Source organism: Moschus berezovskii, chromosome 4, assembly GCF_049115385.1.
Source record: "Moschus berezovskii isolate FMDL1 chromosome 4, NW_MosBer_1.0, whole genome shotgun sequence".
NCBI classification, from domain to species: Eukaryota; Metazoa; Chordata; class Mammalia; order Artiodactyla; family Moschidae; genus Moschus; species Moschus berezovskii.
The window spans coordinates 41,719,758-41,744,074 of record NC_142463.1 but is presented as its reverse complement, the minus strand read 5'-3'; the positions used below and the strand labels follow the sequence as shown (position 1 = coordinate 41,744,074).

The 24,317-nt window shown below is 38.5% G+C and overlaps 1 protein-coding gene across 1 annotated transcript in view; it reads right to left on the bottom strand.

Moving 5' to 3' along the window:
• Nucleotides 1-24,317, bottom strand: part of LEPR (leptin receptor) — a 111,805-nt gene that overhangs the window by 58,004 nt on the left and 29,484 nt on the right. Inside the window, exons 4-5 of the mRNA XM_088835360.1 lie at nucleotides 22,744-23,073; nucleotides 20,031-20,154 (exon numbers count right to left, since the gene is read on the bottom strand). Of these exons, the coding sequence (XP_088691486.1) occupies nucleotides 20,031-20,154; nucleotides 22,744-23,073 (454 nt within the window). The remainder of the gene's footprint in view (nucleotides 1-20,030; nucleotides 20,155-22,743; nucleotides 23,074-24,317) is intronic.

Here is a 24,317-nt window from a genome sequence, read left to right as displayed (position 1 = left end):
TGCTGTGTTCTATTTAATCAATCTCATTTTCATTTACTTTATAATTTCAGTATACACAAAAATATGCATAGTATATATTCATAATAATGATATATAACAATTATGTATTATAGAGTACATGTACTATACAATATACATCATAGCATTTCATAATTTGTAAGGGATTTAGTAAAAATCTCCACACAGTAATTTCCCAAATCACTCCAACAGATAACCCCATCATGAAACTCAGGGGTAAGGAAACTATATCCCACAAGCCAAATACAATTGCTTTTGTACAGCCTGTGAGTTAAGAAGCATTTCTTACATTATCTACTGGTTTAAAAAAAGAAGGAATCATATACCACGATCATGGAAATTATATAAAATTCACATTTCAGTGTCCATAAACACAGTCATGCTCATTCATTTACTAATTCATTCATTAGTAACTATAACTACAAGGTTGCGATAGAGAACGGAGATCTAAGCCTAAAATATTTATTATATTCACCTTTAAGGAAAAAAACTTTCTATCCCAGCCATGGGCCAAAAACATTTCATACTCCCTACTGGTAACTACCAGTATACCAGACCACCTGACCTGCCTCTTGAGAAATCTGTACGCAGATGAGGAAGCAACAGTAAGAAGTGGACATGGAACAAAAGACTGGTTCCAAATAGGGAAAGGAGTACGTCAAGGCTGTATATCGTCACCCTGCTTATTTAACTTATATGCAGAGTACATCATGAGAAATGCTGGGCTGGATGGAAGCACAAGCTGGAATCAAGATTGCAGGGAGAAATATCAATAACCTCAGATATGCAGATGACACCACCCTAATGGCAGAAAGTGAAGAAGAACTAAAGAGCCGCTTGATGAAAGTGAAAGAGGAGAGTGAAAAAGTTGGCTTAAAGCTCAACATTCAGAAAACTAAGATCATGGCATCCAGTCCCATCATTTCATGGCAAATAGATGGGGAAACAGTGGAAACAGTGATAGACTTTATTTTGGAAGGCTACAAAATCACTGCAGATGGTGACTGCAGCCATGAAGTCAAAAGACTCTTACTCCTTGGAAGAAAAGTTTTGACCAACCTAGACAGCATATTAAAAAGCAGAAACATTATTTTGTCAACAAAGTTCTGTCTAGTCAAGGCTACGGTTTTTCCAGGGGTCATGTATGGATGTGAGAGTTGGACTATAAAGAAAGCTGAACGCTGAAGAACTGATGCATTTGAACTGTGGTGTTGGAGAAGACTCTTGAGAGTCCCTTGGACTGCAAGGAGATCCAACCAGTCCATCCTAAAGAAGATCGGTCCTGGGTGTTGAATGGAAGGCATTCCTGAATATTCATTGGAAGGACTGATGTTGAAGCAGAAATTCCAATACTTTGACCACCTGATTCATTTGAAAAGACCCTGATGCTGGGCAAGATTAAAGATGGGAGGAGAAGGGGACGACAGAGAATGAGATGGTTGGATGGCATCACCGACTCAATGGACATGAGTTTGAATAAACTCCAGGAGCCGGTGATGGACAGGGAGGCCTGGTATGCTGCAGTCCACAGGGTCACAAAGAGTCGGACTCGACTGGGCAACTGAACTGAACTGGTGACTACTTGATGAAAAAAGGACACACAAATATAGAAACCACATTAAATATACCATCAAATTTCACTATTTAGCATATGTATAATGCACACAAAACACCTTAAGAATCACTATCTACTTCAATTTTTCAAACCACTTTGTGGAGGAACTAATATCACCTATTTTACAAGTAAAAAACTGAGGCTCAGAGAGAACATGGACTGGAATTCATCTTAAGTCTCATGCTTCCATGTTCAGTACTCAATTCATTACATCCAAGATGCCTTATAATCACAAGATAACTTCACTGTTACCACTATCATTTTACTTAAGGGGTTAGTAAAGATTTTAATGGCCACAACTAAGGAAAAATTATAATCTGAATTGTTAATATTTCAAAAAATCAGAAAATTAGAAAATTACAGAATTATTTTCAATTATTTTTTCCTTGAGGAAAACATTAGATATTTCTCACATTTATTAGAGCAGAAGTTTTTCCAAGTCTGTGTGACACCTGGACTATACAGCCTTGTTACCTGTCAAAGTAGGCATAAGAACATCTTTTATCTTCCAAAAGATTTTTTAAAGTTTTAAGTATTTACATACATCAAACGACACTTTAAGGACTTCCCTGGTGGTCCAGTGGTTAAGAATACACCTGCCAATGCAGAGGACATGGGTTCAGCCCCTGATCTGGGAAGATTCTACATCCCATGGGGCAACTAAGCCTGTGGCCACAACTACTGAAGCCCTCATGCTCTAGAGCCCATGATCTACAACAAAAGAAGCCTCCCCTCACCACAACCAGAGAAAGCCCACACACAGCAGCAAAGACCCAGCACAGCCAAAACTAAAATAAATAAATAATAAAATTATTTCAAAGAAGAAAACAGAGTTTTCAAAGGTACTTTAAAATTTTGATACTACTACTTTTAAATTATCAAAATTGCAAAGTAGTGTAAATCAAAATGGTGATCAAATTTTTAAAATAAGAAAATGATACATTGGCTTAAAATAATAAAACTTAAGAATTTCTGACATTCTTGAAAAATGTTTATGCAGCAAAATATTTTATGTATTGCCAGTACTCACACACATAAATTTAGTGCCACTATTTATTTAATCCCTCTATATATGAGTAAACTATACTTGCAAGTGAAAATAATAAAAAGTTGTTCAAATAAATTTTAAATTTGGTTTCTTTGCAAATTTCACAATTTAGGAAATATTTCTACTCAGAAGCTAAATATATAATTAGTACTGAAATTTCATCTCTTAGTCACAGTGGTTTATAGAAAGCACATTCTATCCTCTGACCTCTGGTCATGTTATTTATTCCCCCAAAAAATTTTTCTATGAATATTTTAAAACTTCTCTAAGAAAGATCTATACTAAATTATTACAGGAGTAACACCAAATGAGTGCTCCTTATTGTGACATAAACTGAGAGGAAAACATAGTCAGTGAACCATTAAATGAACTGGAAAATTTAACATTAGTTTTGTGAATAATTTAATCAAGTCACATTTTAAATCTCAGACTGGTAACCTATACAAATATTACTCCCAAAAATCTACTTTACCCATCAAAAGGAATTTCAAAAAACAGGTTAGCATCCCAGACTAGTTTCATCATAAAAATCACCTGGAGCCTTGTTAAAACTAGATTCTTGGACCCTCCATGGAATTCAGTATATCTGGGGTCAAGGAATCTGTTTTTAGAAAGTGTCATAGATCAGACGTTCTCATAGTATTGTTCCCAAGCCAATAATATTAGCATCATCTGGAACTTGATAGAAATGCAAACCCAGCCCAGACCTCATGAATTAGGTCCAGGTGAGAAGCTGACAAATTTCATAAAGGAGACGAATTTAAGAAGCATTCTGTATAATACAAAGTACTTGTCAGTTGTATGATATTACCAAACAAATGGAAAATCAACAAGGATGAGATGAAGGAAGAAAAAAAGAAAAATAAATAAGGCATACAAACAAAAGCAAAGGGACCTAAATATATATCAAGTTAACAACATAACCACATGAAGTGGAAGAGAGGGGATATCCTAGTTAACTACACAGTATTTGGATCATGTAACCTTTAGCATTAGCAAAGACAAAATAAGTCAACACAAACACTGTACTCTAGCTACCCTCTTTGTTTCCTACAGTAGTATGGTTTAGCTATTCCAAAATCACTTTGTGTGTATTTTAAGCAACTAGGTAATATAGTGCTGGAAAGGGAAGCAAGATTTCTCACTTCTAGAAAAAGTTGTTTGTTGTTGTTCAGTCACTAAGTCATGTCCAACTCTTTGTGACCCCATGGACTGCAGCACACCAGGCTCCTCTGTCCTTCACTATCTCCTGGAGTTTGTTCAAACTCATGTCCATTAAGTCAGTGATGTCATCTATCTCATCTTCTGTTGCCCGCCTTCTCTGCCTGCCCTCAATCTTTTCCAGTCTAAGGGTCTTTTCCAATGAGTTGGCTCTTCACATCAGGTGGCCAAAGTATTGGAGCTTCAGCTTCAGCATCAGTCCTTCCAGTGAGTATTCTGGGTTGATTTCCTTTAGGATTGACTGGTTTGATCTTCTTGCTTTCCAAGGGTCTCTCAAGAGCTTCTCCAGCAACACAATTCAAAGGCATCAATTCTTCAGCACTCAGCCTTGTTTATGGTCCAGCTCTCACATCCATACATGATTGCTGGAAAAATCATAACTTTGACTATCTGGACCTTTGCTGGCAAAGTGATGTCTTTGTTTTTTAATATGCTGTTTAGATTTGTCATGGCTTTCCTTCCAAGAAGCAAATGTCTTTAATTTCATGACTGAAGTCACTACTGCTACAAGAAAAGAAAAGCCCTGCTAGAATAGATCCTGCAATTTTGAACTAGAACAAGAGATATCAGTATGAACACATGCTTTTTTTGTTATATACAGAGAGATAAAAAAATATAGATTTCTGAGTATCATGTGTATTATGCACATTGTGTGTATACTGTCTGTATGCATGCATACAACAAACTCTGTACGTAAGGGGGCCTAGAAACAATGCCACTCAAGTAACAGTGAGCATCTAGCCCCCCAGATACCACTTTGTGAACATCATTCTCCAACAAAATGGAATCAGGGCTCCTTGGAGAAATGGCTGATTCTAGTGTCAGAGCAGGAAAAGCATAAAATCAACCTGAAATTTCTTGTAGTGTTAGAAAGTAAGGAGTCCTATTTTTTTAAGGAAAAGATAGATGGAAAACATCAAAAGGACACAGAAGCCAGTTTAAATAAGCCCCAACTGGGCAAATGTTGGACAGTATGAGCAAAAAAATAAATAATAATAGTAACTGAATAGCTCATCAAATAAAATAATAATCTGTGAGTCCATCTTGATAGGAAAGAAGGAAGGAAAAAGGGAAGGGGAAGGAAAGGAAAAAAGGTAAGAGCAAAAGAACGGAAAGTACTTCTCACAGAGCCTAGCATTGTGGCTTCCATACAGCTTCTTGATTAAATAACACTATGTCTAAAATTTCTCAATTAACACTGAGCACACTTATTACTTTACAAATAACACATCTTTCTTCTCTCAAAATTTTAGTTGGTTCTTTTTTATACTGTCAATTTCTCTCATTATATTCATATTTTCCTTTATATCCTTGAGTACATGGAGGATATTAATACTAACCATCTACTGGTTCTATCATCTTGGCCATTTTGGGGTCTGCATCTACTGTCTATTTTTTCTTTTTCTCTGGGCTATGGTTTACTTTTTCCTGTCCTTCATATATGTAGAATTTTTCACAGGATGCCAGATATGGTTAATATTACATTTTTGAGGGTTGGATCATGCTGTTTTTTCTTAAGAGAATATTGAATTTTGTTCTGGCAATTGGTTAAGTTCCTTGGGTGACTTAAGTGTGAACCTTTTAAGCTCTTTAGCGGGAAGTGTAGATCAGCCTTGACTCTAGGGCTAATCTGGCCACACTTTTTTAAACTTTTTATTTTGGGTATTGGGGGATAGCCTATTAATAATGTTGTGATAGTTTCAGATGAATAGTGAAGGGACTCAGTCATACAAAGACATGTATCAATTCTCCCCCAAATTGCCTTCTCATCCAGGTTGGCTGGACCCATTCTAGAGTGTGGATATTATGGGGTTTCTGCTGGTATCCAACAGTTCAGTTCAGTCCCTCAGTCATGTCCAACTCTTTGCAAACCCGATGGACTGCATCATGCCAGGCTTCCCTGTCCATTACCAACTCCCTTGAACTTGCTCAAACTCATGTCCATCGAGTCGGTGATGCCATCAATCATCTCATCCTCTGTCATCCCTTTCTCCTCCTGCCTTCAATCTTTCCCATCATCAGGATCTTTTCCAGTGAGTCAACTCTTTGCATTAGGTGGCCAAAGTATTGGAGTTGAAGCTTAAGCATCAGTTTTTCCAATGAATATTCAGGACTGGTTTCCTTTAGGGTTGATTGGTTTGATCTTGCAGTTCAAGGGACTCTCAAGAGTCTTCTCCAACACCACAGTTCAAAAGCATCAATTCTTGATCACTCAACTTTCTTTATGGTCCAGATCTCACATCCATACATGACTACTGGAAAAACAAAAGCTTTGACTAGACAGACGTTAGTCAGCAAAGTAATGTCTCTTCTTTTTAATATGCTGTCTAGGTTGGTCATAGCTTTTCTTCCAAGGAGTAAGCATCTTTTAATTTCATGGCTGCAGTCACCATCTGCAGTGATTCTGGAGCCCAAGAAAATAAAGTTTGTCACTGCTTCCATTGCTTCCCCATCAATTTGCTATGAAGTGATGCAACTAGATGCCATGACCTTGGTTTTTTGAATGCTGAGTTTTAAGCTAGCTTTTTCACTCTCTTCTTTCACTTTCATCAAGAGGTTCTTTAGTTCTTCATCACTTTCTGCTATAAGGGTGGTGTCATCTGTGTATCTGAGGTTATTGATATTTCTCCTAGCAATCCTGATTCCAGCTTGTGCTTCTTCCAGCCTGGCATTTTGCATGATGTACTCTGCATACAAATTAAATAAGCAGGGTGACAGTATACAGTCTTGACATACTCCTTTCCCAATTTGGAACCAGTCCATTCGTCCATGTCCGGGTCTAACTGTTACTTCTTGACCTGTATACAGATTTCTCAGGAGGAAGGTAAGGTGGTCTGCTATTCCCATCTTTTGAAGAATTTGCTAGTTTGCCGTGATCTACACAAAGACTTTGGTGTAATCAATGAAGCAGAAGTAGATATTTTTCTGGAATTCTCTTGCTTTTTTCATGATCCAATGGATATTGGCAATTTGATCTCTGGTTCCTCTGCCTTTTCTAAAACCTGCTTGAACATCTGGAAGTTCACAGTTCATGTATTGTTGAAGCCTGGCTTGGAGAATTTTGAGTATTACTTTGCTAGTGTGTGAGATGAGTGCAATTGTGCGGTAGTTTGAACATTCTTTGGCATTGCACTTCTTTGGGATTGGAATGAAAACTGACTTTTTCCAGTCCTGTCGCCACTGCTGAGTTTTCCAAATTGGCTGATACATTAAGTGCATCACTTTCACAGAATTTCACATCTTTCAGGATTTGAAACAGCTCAACTGGAATTTCATCACCTCCACTAGCTTTGTTCATAGTGATTCTTCCTAAGGTCCACTTGATTTCACATTCCAGGATGTCTGGCTAGAGGTGAGTGATCACACCATCGTGGTTATCTGGGTCATGAAGATCTTTTTTGTATAGTTCTTCTTTGTATTCTTGCCACCTCTTCTTAATATCTTCTGCTTCTGTTAGGTCCATACCATTTCTGTCCTTTATTGAGAACATCTTTGCATAAAATGTTCCCTTGGTATCTCTAATTTTCTTGAAGAGATCTCTAGTCGTTCCCATTCTGTTGTTTTTCTCTATTTCTTTGCATTGATCACTGAGGAAGGCTTTCTTATTTCTCCTTGCTATTCTTTGAAATTCTGCATTCAAATGGGTATATCTTTCCTTTTCTCCTTTGCCATTCAACAAGGACTCTCCAAATCTCTTTATAAGAAACTAATTATTCCTGGCCCTGTGTGACTTCTGGGAATTCCTTAGCTTACAGTTCTAGTAACTTCTTTTTCAAGAAGTTTTCTTTCCCAAGATCATGGATGGACTGGTATTTAGAAAAAGAATCAAGGCAACCCCAATGCTAATTCCCAAAGAAAGGCAATCCCAAAGAATGCTCAAACTACTGCACAACTGCACTCATCTCACACACTAGTGAAGTAATGCTCAAAATTCTTCAAGCCAGGCTTCAACAATACATGAACCAAGAAATTCCAGATGTTCAAGTTGGTTTTAGAAAAGGCAGAGGAACCAGAGATCAAATTGCCAATACCCATTGGATTATCAAAAAAGCAAGAGAGTTCCAGAAAAACATGTATTTCTGCTTCATTGACTATGCCGAAGCCTTGACTGTGTCGATCACAACAAACTGTGGGAAATTCTGAAAGACATGAGCATACCAGACTACCTGATCTGCTTCTTGAGAAATCTGTATGCAGGTCAGGAAGCAAAAGTTAGAACTGGACATGGAACAACACACTGGTTCCAAATAGGAAAAGGAATATGTCAAGGCTGTATATTGTCACTCTGCTTATTTAACTTATATGCAGAGTACATCATGAGAAATGCTGGGCTGGAAGAAGCACAAGCTGGAATCAAGGTTGCTGGGAGAAATATCAATAACCTCAGATATGCAGATGACACCACCCTTATGGCAGAAAGTGAAGAACTAAAGAGCCGCTTGATGAAAGTGAAAGAGGAGAATGAAAAAGTTGGCTTAAAGCTCAACATTCAGAAAATTAAGATCATGGCATCTGGTCCCATCACTTCATAGCAAATAGATGGGGAAACAGTGGGAACAGTGATAGACTTTATTTCTTTAGGCTCCAAAATCACTACAGATGGTGGCTGTAGCCATGAAGTTAAAAGACGCTTACTCCTTGGAAGAAAGGTTATGACCAACCTAGACAGCATATTAGAAGAGACACTACTTTGCCAACAAAGTTCTGTCTAGTCAAGGCTATGGTTTTTCCAGTGGTTATGTATGGATGAGAGAGTTGGACTGTGAAGAAGGCTGATCGCCAAAGAATTGATGCTTTTGAACTGTGGTGTTGGAGAAGACTCTTGAGAGTCCCTTGGACTGCAAGGAGATCCAAACAGTTCATCCTAAAGGAAATCAGTCCTGAATGTTCATTGGAAGGACTGATGTTGAACCTGAATCTCCAGCACTTAGGCCACCCGATGCGAATAGCTGACTCATTTGAAAAGACTCTGATGCTGGGAAAGATTGAAGGCAGGAGGAGAAGGGGACAACAGAGGATGAGATGGTTGGATGGCATCACTGACTCAATGGAGATGAATTTGAGTAAACTCTGGGAGTTGGTGATGGACAGGGAGGCCTGGCGTGCTGCAGTCCATGGGGTTGCAAAGAGTCAGACTTGACTGAGCGACTGAACTGAACTGAACTGAACTGAATGCTAATTCCTCTGTACCTCTCTGCTTTGAGTATTCTGCTCCATTAACCAAGCCCCATTTTACTCTTCTCGCTTGTCTCCTCAGCTGAGCAATATTGTAGGGTTCTGTTTGAGTTCCCCCACCTTGTGCCATGTCCTGGAAGTTGCCTCCAGCCCAGAAAACCTTAATAATATAGAACTTGCTTTGTTTCCTTCTCTCAGGAATCACTGTTCTGTTTTGACTTTGTCCAGTATCTGAAAATAGATGTTTCTTCTTTTATCAGGTTTTCTAATTGTTTATAATAGAGGAGTAATTCCAGAATATATTATTCCTTCATGGCCAGAAGCCACTTTTGTTTACCTTTTTATATTAACTTCTGAAGATTGTATTCACATAGTTCAAACCTTGGTTTTCTTTAAAGGCAGTAGTGAAACTGGGTAATTACTTGGTGGAAATTTGTGACCAAGGAAATCTATGTTTTAAATGGGAGTTATTGATTTGGTGTATATATATAAATAATTGAATGTTGCTCAACCATAAAAAGGAATGAAATTGAGTCATCTGTAATGATTTGGATGAAGCTAGCGTCTGTCAGACTGAGTGAAGTATGTCTGAGATAGATAAATAAATATTGTATATTAATGCATATATATGGAATCTAGAAAAATGGTACTGATGAACTTATTTGTAGGGCAGAAATAGAGACAGACATAGAGAATGGACTTGTTGACACAGGAGGGCAAGGAGAGGGTGGGATGAATTGAGAGAGCAGCACTGACATAAATACACTATCATGTGTAAAAGAGATAGCTAGTGCGAAGCTGCTATATAGCAGGGAGCTCAGCTCGGTGCTCTGTTATGAGCTAAAGGGGTGAGATGGGGAGGTGGGAGGAAGGCTTAAGAAGGGGGAAGTATATTTATAATTAGAGCTTATTCACAATGCTGTACAGCAGAAACTAACAAAACATTGTAAAGTAATCATACTCCAATGAAAACATAAATTCAAAAGTAAATGAGAGTTATTGCAGCATATGCATTGGCTGAGATGAAAACTTGATGATGCAGGAACGAGAGGAAATAATTGCAAGAACAAATTCCTTGAGTGACAACAGGGGATGGGACTCAAAACACAGAAGAAAGGGTTCATTTTATATTGGAACACATTAGCAGTTAAAGATGACAAGGAAAACTGCACAGGCACAGACATCCGCAGGCTGTTAGATTTTGGGGAGAAAAGCAAAAATGTGAACTTGCACCCCCATTCCTGTTTTCCCAGTGAAAACCAAAAGCAAGATCATCAGTGAGTTTCTCAGGCTCTCTCTAAGGGAAACCAGCTGCCATACTGTGATGTGCTCTATGGAGAATCCATGAGGCAAAGAACTGAGGGAGGCCTCCTGTCAAAGCCAGGGAGAGACAAAGGCTTTCTGACCAGTGATCCATGAGAACTTGGAAGCCGAGGGAGTGAGCTTGCAAACAGATCCTCCTAAAATTGAACCTTAAAATAACTGCAGTCCCAGCTGACATGTGCATGGCAGCCTTGTGAAAGACATTGAGGCAGATGTCTCCAGATGTTGCGGCTGGGTTCTGGACCCATAGAAGCTATGAAATGATGAATGAATTTTGTTTTAGGCCACTAAATTTGGGGTAATTTATTATATGGCATAGATAGTCAAGGAAAATACCAGTACCTGGAAGTGGGGTACTGCTATAATACCTAAAAATGTGGGTGTGGCTTTCAAACTAGGTGATGGAGACAGGCTGAAAGTATTTGGAGAAGCATGTGGAGAAAGCCTGAAATACCTTGAATAGACTGTTGGCAGAAATCTACATTTTAAGGACACTGCCAGTGAAGACATGAAAGGAAGTGGGGAATATGTGATTGGAGACTGGAGGAAATGGGATCTTCCTTACGTTGTGGCCGAAAGCTACGTAACACATCTACAGTTCTGTGGACAGAATAGAAAGTGCCTACTGAACTCGGGATCTCTCTCCAGGCAATTTCCAAACAAGTGTTCAAAGTGCCTCTTGTTTCTTCTTGCTGCAAGAGGAGAGATATTCCTTGAGAAAGGGCTGTTAGACAAAAGAACTATTAATAGTACTTGAGAGTTGTGAAATTCTCAGCCTCTCCAGTTGGCAAACAATGTTAGAACTAAGAAATGGCTTCTGAGCAAAAATCAAAGGGAAGGCAGGGAAGAGCTTATTTCTAAGAGATCTATGGGCTTTTATCTAATGGAGTGAACCCTAGTAAGATTCCCAGGTGGCTGTGTGAACTTGTGAGAGAATTATAGCAGAAACACTTTAGCTTATACTGAAGGAGGCTGAGGTAATAAAGGGAGTAGGCCTAATATGAGGGGTTGGGGGAGAGATGGTCAAAGAGTAGGATCCTTGAAACTGAAATTATAACAGCTTATCAGCAGTGGCAAGATCCATGAGAATTGGTGAACTAGACGTGGTGAAAACAAGAAGAGTCAAAATAAAACTTTCAAGAAATTGAAGATCATCCAGGTGGGCGCTGAAATCACCAAGAATGCTGACAGAGTGATTCTAAAGAGACAAAGTAAACTAGGTGTTCAGTTCAGTTCAGGCGCTCAGTCGTGTCCGACTCTCCGCGACCCCATTAATCACAGCACGCCAGGCCTCCCTGTCCATCACCAACTCCCGGAGTTCACTCAAACTCATGTCCACAGAGTCGGTGATGCCATCCAGCCATCTCATTCTCGGTTGTCTCCTTTTCCTCCCGCCCCCAACCTTTCCCAGCATCAGAGTCTTTTCCAGTGAGTCAACTCGTCGTATGAGGTGGCCAAAGTATTGCAGTTTCAGCCCTAGCATCAGTCCTTCCAATGAACACCCAGGATCCATCTCCCTTAGAATGGACTGGTTAGATCTCCTTGCGGTACAAGGGACTCTCAAGAGTCTTCTCCAACACCACAGTTCAAAAGCATCAATTCTTCGGCAATCAGCTTTCTTCACAGTCCAACTCTCACATCCATACATGACCACGGGAAAAACCATAGCCTTGACTAGACGGACCTTGGTTGGCAAAGTAATGTCTCTGCTTTTTAATATGTTATCAAGGTTGATCATAACTTTCCTTCCAAGGAGTAAGCGTCTTTTAATGTCATGGCTGCAATCAGCATCTGCAGTGATTTTGGAGCCCAAAAAAATAAAGTCTGACACTGTTTCCACTGTTTTTCCATCTATTTCCCATGAAGTGATGGGACCAGATGCCATGATCTTTGTTTTCTGAATGTTGAGCTTCAAGCCAACCTTTTCACTCTCCTCTTTCACTTTCATCAAGAGGCTTTTGAGTTCCTCTTCACTTTCTGCCATAAGGGTAGTGTCATCTGCATATCGGAGATCATTGATACTTCTCCCAGCAATCTTGATTCCAGCTTCTGCTTCTTCCAGCCCAGCGTTCCTCATGATGTACTCTGCATATAAGTTAAATAAGCAAGGTGACAATATACAGCTTTGACACACTCCCTTTCCTATTTGGAACCAGTCTGTTGTTCCATTTACAGTTCTAACTGTTGCTTCCTGACCTGCATACAGGTTTCTCAAGAGGCATGTCAGGTGGTCTGGGATTCCCATCTCTTTCAGAATTTTCCACAATTTACTGTGATCCACACAGTCAAAGGCTTTGGCATAGTCAATGAAGCAGAAATAGATGTTTTTCTGGAACTCTCTTGCTTTCTCCATGATCCAGCGGATGTTGGCAATTTGATCTCTGGTGCCTCTGCTTTTTCTAAAACCTGCTTGAACATCTGGGAGTTCACGGTTCACATATTGCTGAAGACTGGCTTGGAGAATTTTGAGCATGACTTTCCTAGCGTGTGAAATGAGTGCAATTGTGCGGTAGTTTGAGCATTCTTTGGCATTGCCTTTCTTTGGGATTGGAATGAAGACTGACCTTTTCCAGTCCTGTGGCCACTGCTGAGTTTTCCAAATTTGCTGGCATATTGAGTGCAGCACTTTCACAGCATCATCTTTCAAGATTTGAAATAGCTCAACTGGAATTCCATCACCACCACTAGCTTTGTTCCTAGTGATGTTTTCTAAGGCCCACTTGACTTCACATTCCAAGATGTCTGGCTCTAGGCCAGTGATCACGTTATCGTGACTTTCTTGGTTGTGAAGATCTTTTTTGTACAGTTCTGTGTATTCTTGCCACCTCTTCTTAATATCTTCTGCTTCTGTTAGGTCCATACCATTTCTGTCCTTTATCGAGCCCATCTTTGCATGAAATGTTCCCTTGGAATCTCTAATTTTCTTGAAGAGATCTCTTGTTTTTCCTATTCTGTTGTTTTCCTCTATTTCTTTGCATTGATCACTGAGGAAGGCTTTCTTATCTCTCCTTGCTATTCTTTGGAACTCTGCATTCAGATGCTTATATCTTTCCTTTTCTCCTTTGCTTTTCACTTCTCTTCCTTCACAGCTATTTGTAAGGCCTCCTCAGACAGCCATTTTGCTTTTTTGCATTTCTTTTCCATGGGGATGGTCTTCGTCCTTGTCTCCTGTACAATGTCACGAACCTCCGTCCAGAGTTCATCAGGCACTCTATCAGATCTAGTCCCTTAAATCTATTCCTCACTTCCACTGTATAATCATAAGGGATTTGATTTAGGTCATACCTGAATAGTCTAGTGGTTTTCCCTGCTTTCTTCAATTTAAGTCTGAATTTGGCAATAAGGAGTTCATGATCTGAGCCACAGTCAGCTCCTGGTCTTGTTTTTGCTAACTGTATAGAGCTTCTCCATCTTTGGCTGCAAAGAATATAATCAATCTGATTTTGGTGTTGACCATCTGGTGATGTCCATGTGTAGAGTCTTCTCTTGTGTTGTTGGAAGAGGGTGTTTGCTATGACCAGTACGTTCTCTTGACAAAACTCTATTAGCCTTTGCCCTGCTTCATTCCGTGCTCCAAGGCCAAATTTGCCTGTTACTCCAGGTGTTTCTTGACTTCCTACTTTTGCATTCCAGTCTCCTATAATGAAAAGGACATCTTTTTTGGGTGTTAGTTCTAAAAGGTCTTGTAGGTCTTCATAGAACTGTTCAACTTCGGTTTCTTCAGCGTTACGGGTTGGGGCATAGGCCTGGATTACTGTAATATTGAATGGTTTGCCTTGGAAACGAACAGAAATCATTCTGTCATTTTTAAGATTGCATCCAAGTACTGCATTTCGGACTCTTTTGTTGACCATGATGGCTACTCCATTTCTTCTAAGGGATTCCTGCCCACAGTAGTAGATATAATGGTCATCTGAGTTAAATTCACCCATTCCAGTCCATTTTAGTTCACTGATTCCTAGAATGTTTATGTTCACTCTTGCCATCTCCTGTTTGACCACTTCCAATTTGCCCTGAGTCATGGACCTAACATTCCAGGTTCCTATGCAATGTTGCTCTTTACAGCACCGGACCTTGCTTCTATCATCGGTCACATCCACAACTGGGTATTGGTTTTGCTTTTGCTCCATCCCTTTATTCCTTCTAGAGTTACTTCTCCACTGATCTCCAGTAGCATACTGGGCACCTACCGACCTGGGGAATTCCTCATTTAGTATCCTATCATTTTGCCTTTTGATACTGTTCATGGGTTAGCAGTTACAAAAGTCCAAACTCCCTCATGACCCTTGCCTATTTATCCACCTTGATTTCTCATCATTCCCCAGCTTCCCAACCCCACATTTGGGAATTTCAAGTTCTCAAATGTCTTTATTTGATGCAAATGTTCTTCTTCACTCTCTCTGGTTCATTCTTCTCTCCCCACTTAGAATCTAAACAGATACTTCTAGCATATGTTTCCACAAGTCACCATATGTATTACATAACAGCATTTTCAAACTTTATGTACTTTATCTTTACTATTAGGTCCAAGAGGGCAAGGGTTGAGTCTGAATTGCTTAACGCTGTTCCTTATACTCAATTCAGTGTTTGATGTACTCACAGGCACTTCACAAAGGAAGAAGAGGATTTCCTTCCTAGGTTTAAGATAAAATTCCAAAATAGCAAATATCTGTGGTAGTTCTACTTTGGATTCTCTGCCAAACATTAATATCTGAGTTCAAACAATGCTTCCCCATAAGGGACATATTTATAAGGCTTTAAATTCCTTTTAAACAATAGTTTTCAGTTCAGTTCAGTTCAGTTCAGTCGCTCAGTCGTGTCCGACTCTCCGCGACCCCATGAATCACAGCACGCCAGGCCTCCCTGTCCATCACCAATTCCCGGAGTACACTCAAACTCATGTCCACAGAGTCGGTGATGCCATCCAGCCATCTCATCCTCCGTCGTCCCCTTCTCCTCCCGCCCCCAACCTTTCCCAGCATCAGAGTCTTTTCCAGTGAGTCAACTCGTCGCGTGAGGTGAGTATTGCAGTTTCAGCTTTAGCATCAGTCCCTCCAATGAACATCCAGGATTGATCTCCTTTAGAATGGACTGGTTGGATCTCCTTGCAGTATAAGGGACTCTCAAGAGTCTTCTCCAACACCACAGTTCAAAAGCATCGATTCTTCGGCGATCAGCTTTCTTCACAGTCCAACTCTCACATCCATATATGACCACTGGAAAAACCATTGCCTTGACTAGACGGACCTTGGTTGGCAAAGTAATGTCTCTGCTTTTTAATATACTATCAAGGTTGGTCATAACTTTCCTTCCAAGGAGCAAGCGTCTTTTAATTTCATGGCTGCAATCAGCATCTGCAGTGATTTTGGAGCCCAAAAAAATAAAGTCTGCCACTGTTTCTACTGTTTTTCCATCTATTTCCCATGAAGTGATGGGACCAGATGCCATGATCTTTGTTTTCTGAATGTTGAGCTTCAAGCCAACCTTTTTACTCTCCTCTTTCACTTTTATCAAGAGGCTTTTGAGTTCCTTTTCACTTTCTGCCATAAGGGTGGTGTCATCTGCATATCTGAGGTTATTGATATTTCTCCCAGCAATCTTGACTCCAGCTTGTGCTTCTTCCAGCCCAGCGTTCCTCATGATGTACTCTGCATAGAAGTTAAATAAGCAAGGTGACAATATATACAACCTTGACGTACACCTTTTCCTATTTGGAACCAGTCTGTTGTTCCATGTCCAGTTCTAACTGTTGCTTCCTGACCTGCATACAGGTTTCTCAAGAGGCAGGTCAGGTGGTCTGGGATTCCCATCTCTTTCAGAATGTTCCACAGTTTATTGTGATCCACACGGTCAAATGCTTTGGCATAGTCAATGAAGCAGAAATAGATGTTTTTCTGAAACTCTCTTGCTTTCTCCATGATCCAGCGGATGTTGGCAATTTGATCTCTGCCTTAAAACAATGGTTTTAGTTCCCTTTAAATATATACTTATTTACACATGGAAGCATTTGAAAGAGTTCTCTTGTGAATTCTTTAATGCCTTAGGGAGGTGTTTTTGAGGAAAACTTTTCTATAGTAATCATCATTATAAATTTCCTATTCCACAGAGGTTTCATCTGTTATATTGGCCAGTTCTTCCTCCTGAGCTGAAGAGTCTTATTTAAATTATTTGGAGATGTATTGCCCAAAGATGTATACAAAAATAGCATTCAAGACAGAAACAGCATGTGAGAATTGGTAAAATGGACATATTAACCAAATTATACAGTGAAGAGTACAAATAAAGTGGCAAACGGGAATTCCCTGGCAATCCAGTTAAGATTCCACCCATCCACTGCAGGGGACCAGGGTTCAATCCTCAGCTGGTGAATAAAGATCCCACACACCACATGGTATGGCCAAAAATAATAAAAATTATTTCTCTTAATAAGTGGAAAGAAAAAAAAAACCAAGACATTTCTCAAATGGTATGCAATTAGGACAAGTTTTCCTATGATATTTTTAGAAACCTGAGTTCAAAATAAAAGAAGGTTGAAAGAATCTAGTAAATTCATCATTTGAACCAGTTGAAAAATCTATTTAATATTATAATTTTCTCATTTTTCTGAGTCCATTTAGATGAACCACTTAGCTGACTAAAGTTCAAATTCTCAGCTATCACTAATTTACTATGCAATTTTGAAATGCTCTGATATATTCATATACAATATCCTTCTCATAAAATGCAGACCTCCAGACATAACTATGGCCTACACATTATAATGGAGAAAGCAATGGCACCCCACCTCAGTACTCTTGCCTGGAAATTTCCATGAACGGGGGAGCCTGGTGGGCTGCAGTCCATGGGGTCGCACAGAGTCAGACACAACTGAGCAACTTAGCAGTAGCAGCAGCACACATTATAAAATATAAATCCTTACACACGGTCTTGGAGCTATCAAACTGGACACATTACCCTACCTCACTGATAATATTTGAAATTCTCTCAAATGGCACCTAGTGAGATTTTGATCACCACCAAAGTATTCAGATCATCACAAAAATGTACTTCATTGTAAAGGAATTAGTTTCTCTGAGCTAAAATGTGTTTTGGTTAAATAAAGCAGGAAACTTTATGCCCCAGAGGTCAAATGTATCCTCATCAACCACAGTGCTTCCTTTCTTCGCTCAAGACCCAGAAGTTGTGATGAGTCTCCTTTGCTTTAAGACCAACCCTTCATCTGTGTTCTTTTTCTGAAACCTGTCTATTCAACTATTCACTCTCTGTCACAAATATTCATTGTGTCCCCTTCCACCATATCTTCAATTTTTCTCTCTCTGCTGGGTCATTTTCTATAAACTAGAAGCAAGCTCATTCTTTCCCACTCTTTAGATGTTCTCCTTTGTCTGTGCATTACCTATTACTCCTCCACCTTCCCCATTTCACTACTTGGCTAAGCTTCTTGAGCCTCTTGAGATTTGCAGCCCAGTCATTTCTGTTGTGGACATTTATCTAATAGCTGCCCCCAGCATCTGCCTGGAAAAGCTACTCTTCTGTTAGACTGAAACACTGGCAGATAGATATAGCACATTCTCACCAATCAGATACTCCCATTCAAGACACTGGCCCTAATGAGAACTGCACTCAGTAAAGCAGCAGGGGTTTGCAGGGACTTCTAGACTTATCTAGTGACCAGCATCAGAGGTGAAAATTATCACACTCAATGTCCAGATGAGACAGCAGGGGGTGTCTTATCTGTTCTACTCCTAGGGTGACTTTAAAAATTAGTTCAGTGACTCCCCCGGCAGTCCAGTGGTTAGAGACCAGCACTTCCACTGCAGAGGGCACTGGTCTGATTGATCCCTGGGCAGGGAACTAAGATCCTACAAGCCATGTGGCAGGGCCAAAAGAAAAAAATCAGTCCAGCAGTTTAACATAAGTTGTAAATATTAACTACAGTCTGATAATGAGTAGAAAAATAAGGATAACAGTAGCCTTGCTTCTTCTAAAATTTGTCTTATTTACCTTTACACAAGAAATTTTTAATATTTTGGTTATTAGCTCATTCATCCTTGAAATCTCCTCAGCTGTCTCCTTCCTAGGGAAACCTTCACTTCTCTCTTTTCCCACCAGTATACTAGACTTCCCCACCTGAGGCTCTCACATCAGCCCTGTGCTCCCAAATCAGTAATCACTAAAACTCAAACCCTATTTTGAGACATATTTGTACATATCTGCTCAAATCACTAACCTATGAATGGCTCTAGAGCAGAGACTATAACTATTCTTTTTTAAAATAGAAGACAAAAGACATTTTCAAAATTAAAAGCATGAGGCAAAACAAAGAATGATGTTGTGTAAGGTTAATGGAAAGTATATCAAGAAGATGTAACAGTTATGAATATAGACCTACCCAACAATAGAGTCTAAAAATACATAGGACAACATATGGAAAAATAGCGAGAAGAAATATATAAATCAACCATTCCAGTTATTTTAAAAAGTTGAAGTAAAACACACATTTAGCAAAGTGTCTGAATACATCCTTTTTTGACATTTGTGATCTTTAAATTTTTTACTGTGGTAAAATGTACACAATAGATACCATTAAGTGTACACAATTCAGTGACACTAAGTACATTCACACTGTTGGGTAACGATCCTTACCATTAAACTTCAGAACTTTTGTCATCTTCCCAAACTGAAACTCTATACCCATTTAAACAAGAATTCTTTATTACCCCTCCTCTAGTCCCCGGCAGCCATTATTCTGCTGTCTCTATTCATCTTTATATGGACAGTTTCTAGCACAGTGCCCTTAATTTTTTTTTTTTTTTTTTTAGGATGCACCATTCTGTTTTCTGATCAGGGCTCGAACCCATGCCACGTGCACTGGGAGTGCAGAGTCTTAACTACTAGCCCACCAGGGAGGTCCCAATTTACCCCTTATTTATAGCACCTCAATAACAGCAGAACTGAGGGAGGTGAGTAACCACAAATGAAAAATAACTTTAAAGAGTTAAAATCCAAGGACTTTCCTGGATGTCCAGTGGTTAAGACTCCATGCTTCCACTGCATGGGCTGAAGGTTCAGTCCCTCGTTGCGGAACTAAGATCCCATGTGCCATGCAGCACAGTCAAATAATTTTGTTTTAATTCAAATAGGAGTGGTAGGAATTATCACTGGGATTATTAGAAAAACATGAATGACCCATTTACTGTAAGAATTGTAAGTATGGCTGTTCGAAACCACTGTTGTGGCTCTCTACTTAGCACAAACATATATAAAGCACATACATTTTCAAGACAATAAAAAGACCAAATATGAGAGAAAAATATGCCAGAAAAATAAATATAAACTTTCCCCCTTTCTTCAGTCAAATACCTAAGACTCCTGAATTGAGTTTACACTTCTTAGACAATATATGCCCATCCATATCTACAATGTCTTGCTACCTGAACCAATATGAGGAGAAAAGAGAAAACCTAATGGAGGAGAAAGCCGTACAAAAAATACAGAAATGTACATTGATATAAAAGGAAATATACGGATAGGAGAGCTTCGTAATCTACTTCTGTATATGGAAACTCCTGTATTTCAGAAAAAAAATTGTGTCATGGGAATGTCCAAATTTATTTATTTGATACTTACAGAACATATAAAAGTTGGACCTTAAGGTCATAATTCTTGAAAGGATTCTTAAATAATGACTCAATATAACAGATGAATAATTTCAAGTCCTCTTTCATCCAGCACTGTATGTTCCAGTTTGCACCTGAATTAAAAATAAACTAAATTAAATCTGAAAAAACCATTCTGAATAGCCCAATGAAAGGGAAGGGCTAAATTAAATTTACCAGTGTTCTGATACAACTACCACTGTCCATGCTGAGAGAAAAAGAACAAGCTCTAATTGGTCACATGTCTGTGCCCACTTAGTCCCTTTGGCCTTCAGTTTCCTTCTTCAGAAAGTAAGAGAATTAAATTCAGTTATTGTGTCTCAAATTTTTTAAAATCTTGAACCACTTACGTAGGACAGAATACCCCAAAACTCACCTAGTTCAGTTCATCCCCATTTTCTAAGAGACAAGAGAACATGAACTATCAAGGTACAGCAAATTTAGTGCATCATTCCTGTGTCTGCTTTAGCAGTAAAGCATGGTGATTCACACTGGAATCACCAATATGCTGCATATCTTAAATTTTTGTTATTATAATATTATAGGCCCCACATACAAATAATGAGAGTATATTTCACTATATACTGAAAAATTCACCTGATAATGATAAACTATTGCTGATCCGTAATTTAGAAAGCAGGCACAGCAACAGCTAAAAATTATGACTAATTTAATACAACACCAAAAGTATCTTAAGCAATACTAACATATTTCCCCATTTGGAGAATTTCTAGCCAGCAGTGACTTTGCATAGGTTGAACCTTATGAAGTAAATAGCCCATGTGGCAGAAAATTATATGGAAATCCTCAGTAACCACCACTTAACCTAGTAACTTTAGTTACACAAAGTTAAACTCACTAAATTAACTAGTTAATAGCCCTTATTTATACATAAATTAAAATCTGCAGCATCATAATCATTTCACTTTATACTGAAAAGAGTGCTAACATTTTTTTATCAGTTCAAGGCTAGTCACATGTGAGTGAAAGTGAAGCTGCTCAGTCGTGTCTGACTCTCTGTGACCCCGTGGACTGTAGCCTACCAGGCTCCTCTGTCCATGGGATTTTCCAGGCAAGAGTACTGGAGTGGGTTGCCATTTCCTTCTCCAGGGGATCTTCCCAATCCAGGAATCGAACCCAGGACTCCCACATTCAGTCACAAGGACTCTCACATTTTAAATCCATTCTTAATATATCCAACAATCATTGGAATGGTGAAGTTAAGCTCCCTTACAAATTAAAAAGTGCTTCATTTAAAATTAAATGCCTAAAAACAGAAACACTAAGAAGTATTACTTCTAACTTGTTTTAAAACTGATTTTATTGCACAGTTATGCTTTATCCTCAGAGAAGGCAATGGCAAGCCACTTCAGTACTCTTGCCTAGAAAATCCCATGGATGGAGGAGCCTGGTAGGCTGCAGTCCGTGGGGTCGCTAAGGGTTGGACACGACTGAGCAACTTCACTTTCACTTTTCACTTTCACACATTGGAGAAGGAAATGGCAACCCACTCCATTGTTCTTGCCTGGAGAATCCCAGGGATGGGGGAACCTGGTGGGCTTCCGTCTATGGGGTCACACAGAGTCAGACACGACTGAAGTGACTTAGCAGCAGCATGCTTTATCCTTACTCCTAACCTGATCTCAACAAACTAAGTATTTCTCCATCTAATCAGTGGTGCTTTGGCACTCCAAGGGACATGTGGCAAAGGCTGGAGATCCGTTTTGATTGTCACAACAGCAGAGTGAGTGTTACAGGCATCAACTGGGTAGAAGCCAGGGATGCTTCTAAATATCCTGTGCTTGAGCTTAGCAGCTCAGTTATGTCTGACTCTTTGCAACCCTATGGATTGTAGCCCGCCAGGCTCCTCTGTCCATGGGATTCTCCAGGCAAGAATACTGGAGTGGATTGCCATTTCCTTCTCCAGGGAATCTTCCCAACCCAGGGATCAAATTCATGGCTCCTGTGTCTCCTGCATTGCAGGTGGGTTCTTTACCACTGAGTCATCGGTATAATGCACAAAACAGTCCCCCATAACCAAGAATTACCTGGCCCATGATGTCAAAAATTTTGAGGTTGAGAAATTCTGATGAACCCTACACAGGAGTACTATATTGATATATGCCTTTATTTTCATATTACAGATGTTTATGGTGCTAAGTCAATTGTCTCTGTTCTATTTAGCTCTTCCAGAAGGCTTGGAGATAATTTTGTTGTTTATATTTCCAGACGAAAATTATTAATCACACTAGCTACATTCAGTATGCATTACACTTAAACAACAAAAAAAAAAGTTATTTAAAATATATGCATTGGCTACTGAGATTCCTTGCTTGCTTTAGAATTTAATTAATTCAACAGGATTATCTGCCATTTGGTATTTTATCTATTTAAAAAGAATAAGATATACTTTTTTATTTTAAAGCAAATTTAGAAGACTATAAAAATATATTTTAAGGTTAAAAATTTTCTCATTTACATTTTTATTTTCATGGGACATAAAATAATTGGGGACTTATTAGTTTGGTCACATGATAATTCTAATTTTATTACTAATATAAAATGGCAATATTTGCTCGGAATCACATCCAGAGACAACTATTTCACACAAGTTTCAGAGAATGAAAATATTTTATCCAATATAGTTAAGTAACAACTAATGCTTGGAACATTAAAATACTTACCTGTTTGTTGAAAAACTAAAGAATTTACTGTTGCAACAAATGCCTTCCCTTCAATGTCGTCCTCATATACAGAGCAGTTTTTATCTTCCTCGCTCCAAAAGCAACAGTGGAAAGTTGTTCTGGATGATAAGTTAGATAAGTAGGTACCACTTGAATTAAGCTTAGTTTCAACAACTGCCTCATAATGTCCATTCAAATTTGAAGTGTTCTTTGAGATTCCAGGAGGAAAGAGGAAGTCATATGTTGTATTTGATGGCATGCAAGACAACTTAAATTTCCAGGGAGTAATTGGATATGCCAAGTTAAATGCAGTTATTACATAAATAAATTCTGTTAGGACATTAAAAAGACACAGAAAAAAGCAATCAATCATTTTTATTAAGATATCAATAGGAAGTATCTAAGATTAAACAATGTAGTACTCAATAGTTATTATTAAACTTTCTAAGTGCTCCATCAGTGCCTAATGCATAACTCTGTGCTTCCATTGAACAATGTGTTATACTTAAGAGGGTATATTTATTTATAAAGATAACTTGACTCTTTAGCAACCCTTTTTGGAAATTCACACTTCATTTTCCCCATTAATCTAACAACACATATTTATATTTTAATGAAAGTAAATTACAGCTAAATTCAATTTCCTTTTCCAAAAAAAAATAAATTACTCTAATGGACTTCCAGCATAATGGCATCTGGATGTGCAATTATATAAGCAAACATTAAAGTGATATTTTAATATTTCTTAAGGAGAATAATGCCAAAATGTTAACACTACTTTCAATGAGTGATTTTAGAAAGGGTTTGTCTTCAACATCAGAACAGCTGGATGATTTCCTGTATATGCCCACGATTCTCCAGATATAAGATATCATGTAAGATATGTCCTTAGTATCCTCCAATAATTGATGAACAATAACAGACTTCTTACAGGAAACATTCACTGCTGATTAAAGATAATGTATCACTCACCCATAAAATTAAGAACAATTTTATAAACCTGTACCCTTCCAGAAAACCTTAAAAGTGATACTTGTTTTTTAAATAATTGTTTGAAAATAAAATAATTAATTCTCCATAATTCTTTCCTTTACAAGTTATTCCAATCATCCAACAATTGTTGCCTCATATACAAAGTAATGCAGAATGAGAATTCTAAGAATTTTGCATGGAGTCTATAGAGTGAGACCTTTGAACGATTATGGTAAATGTTAAAATGTAAGAAAACAGAAATTTTTAAAATGAGTTCACAAAAGTGCTATTCTAAATTTCAAAAGTAATACATGTAAAAATATTCAAATACACAAGTAATGACTCTTACTTTGGTTTCTAGAGCATTCTATAAATATTAATAGAACTATGTATCAGATATAAAAATTAAGGCAAAAATGACTATCATGAACTAACTTTATTTTTCCCACACTGAACAATTAGGTACCATAACATCATCAAAAGTGAATCATCACCGCAATTGCGATCCTTTGGACTCAATCCTTCTAACATGAGTTTTTGAAATTAGAACTTCTCACTAAAAAGAAATTAGGGTGTTTCTTTCATTTTACAAAACAATAAAT